Source organism: Primulina tabacum, chromosome 3 (genome assembly GCF_025594145.1).
Source record: "Primulina tabacum isolate GXHZ01 chromosome 3, ASM2559414v2, whole genome shotgun sequence".
NCBI classification, from domain to species: domain Eukaryota; kingdom Viridiplantae; phylum Streptophyta; class Magnoliopsida; order Lamiales; family Gesneriaceae; genus Primulina; species Primulina tabacum.
In genome coordinates, this window is record NC_134552.1 from 23,515,305 (window position 1) to 23,523,030 (window position 7,726).

General features: G+C 36.8%; 1 protein-coding gene across 2 annotated transcripts; it reads left to right on the forward strand.

Moving 5' to 3' along the window:
- Nucleotides 1–3,952: 3,952 nt before the first annotated feature.
- LOC142541024 (uncharacterized) lies at nt 3,953–7,032 on the forward strand. Of its 2 annotated transcripts, none has more exons than XM_075647562.1 (4): nt 3,953–4,189; nt 5,321–5,646; nt 5,733–5,939; nt 6,047–7,032. In XM_075647562.1, the coding sequence occupies exons 2-4, from the start codon at nt 5,389–5,391 to the stop codon at nt 6,332–6,334; spliced, it is 753 nt and encodes a 250-aa protein (XP_075503677.1). In that variant the 5' UTR covers nt 3,953–4,189; nt 5,321–5,388; the 3' UTR covers nt 6,335–7,032. The 2 variants fall into 2 exon arrangements, with proteins under 2 accessions (XP_075503677.1, XP_075503676.1); XM_075647561.1 differs by having other exon boundaries at nt 5,324–5,646.
- The last annotated feature ends 694 nt before the right edge of the window (nt 7,033–7,726 follow it).

The following is a 7,726-nucleotide window of genomic DNA, read 5'->3' on the forward strand; positions in this document are numbered from 1 at the left end:
AGAGTCAAAGTTAAATACCTCTCCAGATGTCGAGGTTGATTCAGTATCTGTTATGAGACATTTGATCTCTTCTGCATCGCTATAACTGGAATGACTTTCTGAGTCATAAGACTCATAACTAGAACCCGCCCATTTAGATTTGCTTTCTTCTGCGATCATCGCTTTGCAGTCTCTTCTGAATTTCTTGTCATTCCTCTTGTATTCCTTTTCTTTTGATCATCCTTCTTTGGCTTAGGGCAATCAGCAATGAAACGCCCGAATTTTCCACAGTTGAAACACGCCATGTCACCAGGTGGTGAATCCTTCTTAAAGTTTCGGTTAGGACCCTGGTAAGCTCGATGATTCTTCTTCATGAATCTGGAAAATTTTTTCACATATAAAGACATTGCACCGTTGCTGATTTGTTCAGCAGTCTTTCCAGATGTGCTTTCATTGGCAGTAGCAGGTGCAGCAGTAGCAGTAAGAGCTTTGGTAGGTGGATTTGACGAGGGCTCTTCTCCACTTCTCACTTCGAGTTCAAACTCATAGGCTTTTAAGTCTGCAAACAAGTCGTGTAGTTCTAACTTGTTCAGATCTTTAGATACTCTCATAGCCATAGTTTTTAGATCCCATTCTCTGGGTAAAGCTCTCATAACTTTGAGTGTTATTTCTCTGTTGCCATATTCTTTCCCCAGAGCTGCTAGCTCATTGACTAAGCTGCTGAAACGTTCATCAAATTTATTCAGAGTTTCTCCAACTTTCATTTTGAGATTTTCAAATTTCTGCATTGCTACACACAACTTATTCTCCTTTGTCTGTTCATTTCCTTCACAGATTTGGATGAGTTTTTCCCAAATCTCTTTTGTAGTTAAAAACATCTTGATCTTGCTGAAGGTGTTCTTATCAAGTTTTTTGTAGAGAATGTCCTTCGCAACATTATCTAGATTGGCTTTCTTTTTATCCTCGCCAGTCCATTCACTTCTGTTCTTCTCAACCATCTGAGTGCTCCCTCAGTAACAGCAATAGCATTGTTAGGCTTTAAAATCTTCAGTGGACCATCTGTGATGACAAACCACGTGTCATCGTCTTGACCTGCAAGATGAGCTTGCATACGGATCTTCCAGTCATCGAAATCTTCTTTTGAAAACATGGGTACTTTGCTGAAATGTGCCATATCTATTGTAAATATATAGAACAAGAAAAATCTGCTCTGATACCACTTGTTGGGGGTCGATAAGGAGTTTAGAGAAGGGTGAATAAACTCTCTCCTTTGTTGGATGATTTTGCAAAGTGTATTAGAATCCTGTTAAAGATTGTAGCTGATCTTGTTCGAGTGTAAGTCCAGTAGATCACAATAATAAGTGCGGAAACGATCCAATGGAGTACAATGAGAAATAATAAAACAGTAGGCAGTTGAACATTGGTTGTTTCTGGAAGTTTGAAAATAAAATCGAAGGTATCACTAAAAGACTTTGGATATTACAGTACAACACTTGTACACAACCACTTCAGCAGGGCTTACCCTTAACCTACTGAAACTCTTAGTTACACAACTCAGTAAAACGAATACAACAAAGTTTTGGAAAAGACTCTTTTCCAGTTTACAAACTCTTCTCAATGATATAGTAAAGTGTTTAGCTTGAAGAGGTTTTCGAAACAGCAACAGCACAAAGTGATCTCAGAAGATCGGATATGGATAATAAAGTGTGTGCTACTTTTCTGTATGTTGAGCTAGAAGATAAGTAGTTTGATGAAAGCTCAAAACTCATGTTGGAATAATCGTTGCGTTGATAATGATAATAACATTGTTTTCTATAAAAGATTGACCTCGATATATATAGAAAACTTTGAGTCCAACGTCTATAATAAAAAACAGCTTCGGATACTCCTGAGTAGAGTCAGCTTTAATACCTAAAAAAGTTCCTGCAGAAAGCTTCAGAGTAATCAGTCTTGTTTAATACCAAAATTGGTAAGGAGCGTTAAATGTCTTTGTACAGCATTAATGGTGCAATTAATGCTAGTACTAGGTAAAGTAACGGTAACATTTAAGATTGTAACGATCAAGTAAAAACGTTAAGTTACTTCTGCTTAAGCTAAGTTCAACTTTTAAAGCTAAGTGTTGCTCCTTATTTTCTAAGCCGTTTAAGTACTTAAAGAGTACAGCTTTTATATTGTCTTCTGATTATAGCTATCGCGACCTACTGGTTTTGAATCTTATCACCACAATTAAATTAAGTCTAACAGGGACATTTAAAAAATAATACCTTAAAATGTTTGTTAGATTCTGTAGAACTTGACTGGAAGCACACGATCTCGACGTCTACTTGCTTGAGGATGCCGAACTATGACGATTCGAATGAGGCTCGATTTCAATTTTATTGTTGCTTAACTCCTTAGGGAACTTCTTGACTTGAATATGATTATTTGGACAGATTAACACCTTAAAACAATGCCTACTTGCTGCCCAAAATTTAAGGGCACAACAACAACTTTCTCGCTTGAAGGGGTCGAATTTTTGGTGAGTTTGTGGAGGTTTTTTGAAGTATGAATTGTGTAGGCCATGAGTAGTATTTATAGGATGAAAACGGTATATCAAGGGCCATATATGGCGGAAAACATGGAGCCCAAACAACCTCCATGATGGTCAATGTATTCAACCACTTCAAAGGTCACTTTGGTTTATTAAGTGCCATCATTTACGCCATAAAGATGTCCAACTCCTAGCTTATCACTTGGCTGCATTTTTTTTTTCCCATTTTAAGACAATAAGGATGTGCTTATTTGAGCTAGATATTAAAATCAATGAGCTGGGGTTTACACCCTCGAGTAGCCTCACTTTGATTCTTGCGAGCTTGTATCACATCAGGCTCTAATAAGCTGAATTGAGTACCTTTGAGCTGGGAAATCGAGCTTTATCACTTAGATTTTTGATTGATAAGCTTTGAACTAATAGTTTTAAGTTTATTTTTTTTTTACATGTTTTGTGCTTTAAAATTCCGAGTCCTCGTATTTAACTTTAGGCTATTGGTCATTTCCAAACTTTAACAACTTATTTGACCAAAACTCTAAATTGGACAAGTTAATGAATTAAAATAATTTTTCCTATGTTTTACGTTAAAATTTACTGCGTATAATATGCATCGAGTGCTATAAATAGAATAATCAGATATTTTTTGTTTGAATTATTTTGATTACCAAGTTATATGCCTAGAATTCGTTCACATGAACAATTTTATTCAACGAGAGGACGGATTACGATGAGTACTTTTGCTCTGAGTTAGAGAGATTCGATTACCAACCTCATCTTATTTCACGTTTTCATTTGCGCATGATTTTTGTCACGCCTTGGATCTAGGCTCTGCAAGCACAATTGTATAAAAAACATCTATATCAACTATTTTGTATTCGTCATTGATTTACAGATATGATAAATCAAGTTGTTAAAGATTCTATTACAAACATTTATAAACCAATTCAAACATATTTTTCTAATCAAAATGAGATAGGGTATCAAAATCCCCTCATTTCAGAAAAACAATATAACTTTCATGACTTGATCTCTCAATCCACTAGTATTGAGAATCTAGAGGTGGACCATATGTTCAAGGGGAGGCTCCATGACTTTAGGTTGCACTCAACACAACATAAATAAGATTTTGTTCTCTTGTACTTTAACCTGCATATTGTTATCATCTCTGATCCTATTGTAGGTGACGGTCTCTAATACAAATTTTATCATGCTCAAGGCCCATGACCACGCAAATGCGCTGTACAATAAGCCAGTGTACCAACTATTTCGTATTTATTCCCTTAGTTTTTTAGAACTTTTAATTTCACATTGAGGATTTTATTTCAATGCTACTATGGTAAACCGAATCTAACTTCTTTCATTAGAACGATTTTACGAGATAATTTTATTCACGGCCTATGCAATAATTTTGCTTATAAAATCAAAGCTCGTAAGTGTCAATTAAATAATAATTGAAGGACATCAATTTTAAAAATCAGCGGGCGGCCGCTACCAGTATTTGCCCACGGCTCGATTACCCGTAGCACATATAAACGCACCCCATGTTTTACACCTTACCTTCCATTCTAAGCTTCCCTCGGTCACATTAGCTACCTCCTCCGCCGCCATATTACCAGCTATCTTCTGTTGGAATCAACCTATTTCCATGGAGAGTCCACGTAGAGAAGGATGAAACCCCAGGTGAGCTGTAAAGTTGGTTTCGTGATGATTTCAATGCAATCTTCTGATTTTCGTTGCTTCGTCTGTTGGGTTTCTGGATTTTTGATTTTGATTTTTGATTATTTTGCGCTCTAACTCTGTTTACCCTATTATCAGCAATTCTGGAGCTTGAAATTGAACGACCTTTGTTCGATTTGAGCTTGATATAGAAGAGTTGTAGAGCTATTCCATGATTCGGGAAACGTTTGAACGGATATTATTTGAGCAAAACTAAAAACGATCGATTTTGGGATTTTTCCTTTCAGCAGAACGATGTAAATGTGTGCTAATCGAAGCTTATGATAGAAGGAATTGCTCGATATTTAGTCCTCATAAAACTTCCCAAGAAACGAATAGTTGCATCTGAATTATATTTTGTTATGTCGGTGACCATAATCTTAACTTATTGAGAACGATAGCAGCACAAATCGCTGAAAGAAATGAACTTTAGATCTGTTCGATACATAACAGAGTCAATCTTGTATAAATTTATTGAAAAATTAACAAGAGTTATGAAAATTGAAAATCTTGATATTTAGGAACATAGATTAAAAAATCGACGATTTTGAGATTTTGAGAGTGATAGAGTTTGGTTGAATTTGTGATAGCTCGCTAGCTGTCAAAGAAAAATTTGTGCTAGCGTTTCTAGCAAATAATGGGGAATGGATTTTCGGTAAAATATGTTGACCTTGAATGTAAACGATGATCAAGTGGCTGAATTCATTCCTCTTTGTTGTTTTTGACAATCTTTTTATTTCAACATCGGCTATGGTTCTTATGAAATGTTAATGTTTCATCATCTTCATTTGTCCTCCCCGAATAAGTCATTATCCTGAATATAGGGACATGGGTTGAAGAATCTAAGATTTTGTAAACTTATTCGTGGCTTCATGTGGTAAAAGTTGTGATAGCTAACAATGGGACATGGACCCGGGCTAAAAAATGTCGACTTCGAATCTGAACAATGTTTGAGAGCCATTTGATTTGATTTTTTGAATTGTTTGGCAATCTTCTTTATAATCATCCATGGTTCGCCAAAGGTTTTTATGTTTCATTGTCTCCTCCCAGAATAAATCTTTATCTTGATGTATTGACCCTTTTTCGCTGGGACAGCAGGTATTTGGGAATGTGGGGTTAGTCCAAGCAGATATTTCCCAGTGGACAATTTTTATATATTGAGAATGTCTATGCTCTCAAAGCTACGCTGTATCACGGTAGATGTTACTGGCACGCTAATGGCTTACAAGGGAGAACTTGGTGATTACTATTGTATGGCAGCTAAATCAATTGGACTTCCATGTCCTGACTATAAACGAGTACATGAAGGCTTTAAACTTGCGTATACAGAGATGGCAAGGAAGCATCCATGTTTTGGATTTTCTGAAAAGATGCCCAATATTGTTTGGTGGAAGACATGTGTGCGTAATTCTTTTGTCCAGGTAAAATTTAACGCGCTCAATAGAATTATAGTTGACTCGAGATTTAATAACTTCTGTTTCTAGCACTTTATTGTGTTTCCTGGCAGGCTGGATATGAATATGATGAAGAGACATTCGAGAAGATTTTCAGGCGGATATATTCGACCTTTGGTTCTTCTGCGCCTTATGCAATCTTCCCAGATTCACAACCTTTCCTGAGATGGGTTCGAGGGAAGGGTATAACTGTTGGAATTGTTAGCAATGCAGAGTATCGGTATCAGGATGTTATACTTCCTGCGTTGGGTTTACATCAGGTAAAGATGCAGGAATAATATAATTTGAATTTTGTCCGAAATGCTTCATGGAATATAAAATATCTCTTTTGCTTTCTATGTTTAATTCGTTATACCTTTGATTTCAGGGATCCGAGTGGGACTTTGGCGTGTTCTCGGGTCTCGAAGGTGTTGAGAAACCAGATCCTAGAATGTATCAGATAGCACTGGAGAGGGCTGGAAATATAGCTCCTGAAGAAGCTCTTCACGTTGGAGACAGTATGCGCAAGGACTATTTGCCTGCGAAGAGCGTAGGAATGCACGCCCTATTGCTAGATCGTTTTAAGATACCAGATGCAGAAATTTGGAGGAAATCTGGTGCTGTAGTTCTACCTGACTTGATGGCGGTGCAAAAATGGCTTTCTTCTGTGGAATAGGTTTGTAAGTGACATGGTAGAAACTCAGACCTATCCCTCTGTTTTTAACTTAAGGGGTCGACCACAGGTCCCCAACTCTCTTTGGTGGCCATTGTTTTTGTTGGTTTGACAGACACCAAATGGTCCAATTGATGCAGCGATTATATGCATACAAGGAAACACAATTGAGATCGTGATGTCCCAAGTTCTATTTCCATACAGCGAATTGTTAGCATTGTGATGTAATAATGTACTTCTTTTCAGTGAAAATTTAGATTTGTAATTGAAATTATTGCTAATTCCTTCGTTTGTTATATGTCCCATGTTCGGGTTTTCCCACCTAGAAGACTGATTTTATGGGTCGGTTTTCCTATTGGACATATGGCCTAATATCGATGCTCTCTTTCAAGAGTTAACTAGTTGAAGAGATGACCATTATCGATTGAATTAAGGCGGGTATCGACTTCTCTAGAGGTGCTGATGTTAGATGTCGTTACGTGTAAGCTCAAGAACGCAAGCCAAACAAGAAAAGATTAGCCTTTTAAGTGGCAGAGCTGTTGCCGTGCATGCAATATGTCCCAGAGAGTTCAATTTGAAGTCTTGATATCTTCCGTTTTCTGGATTGAATTTAATACCTTCTTGTATATGTTGTACTTTATATTCTCACTTCATTAATCAGATGTAAGAAATGTACCTTTTCTAAAAAAAGTACTCATTCTCCACACAAAAATCTACTATATGAACCCCGCCCATTTGTGATAAAAATTGCTTACAATGAATAGCACGAGGATTGAAGTCGTGATTACCATTTTGATGGTGCTCGTGGTATCAGCCTACGCAAGCTGTTGCACGGATTGCTTGTAGCAATGTCTTGATGACAAATCCATTTTCATCATTTTGTGTGTCTCTGTTCGAGACAGGTCGTCTTGCCGCCCTAACGCTGCCACCTTCTACCACCAGATTCTTCGCTGGAGATAAATATGTTACAAATCATCTCGCAGATAATCCAAGTGAAAGGAATAGGGAAAAGTTTTTGTTTGTGCTTATTCGAAGAATGCAAGTAAAACTATATGTTATGTATGTTGGAGTTTAAAATTTTAGTGATGATTTTCAAAACGTTATTTGGACGTCGTATGATTTAAATCATTTATATGATGTTTAGATCTGATTTATCTTGGTGTAAATAACATCGGATCAAATTATTCCGGGTTTAAGCTGATATAGATCTTCTTGTAAATTTATACAAACAAATCTTCCTCCTTCTTTGATAGTCAAATCAAATCCACGATTAGAAACTTTGTTACTCGTATAGATCGTATTAGAGATCTATATGAAGTTTGTGTCGAGATTGGATTGCCAGAATTTCAGAAATTTGGCAGTGTTGCAGCATCGGGGCGGTGGAAGAGTGTAGGC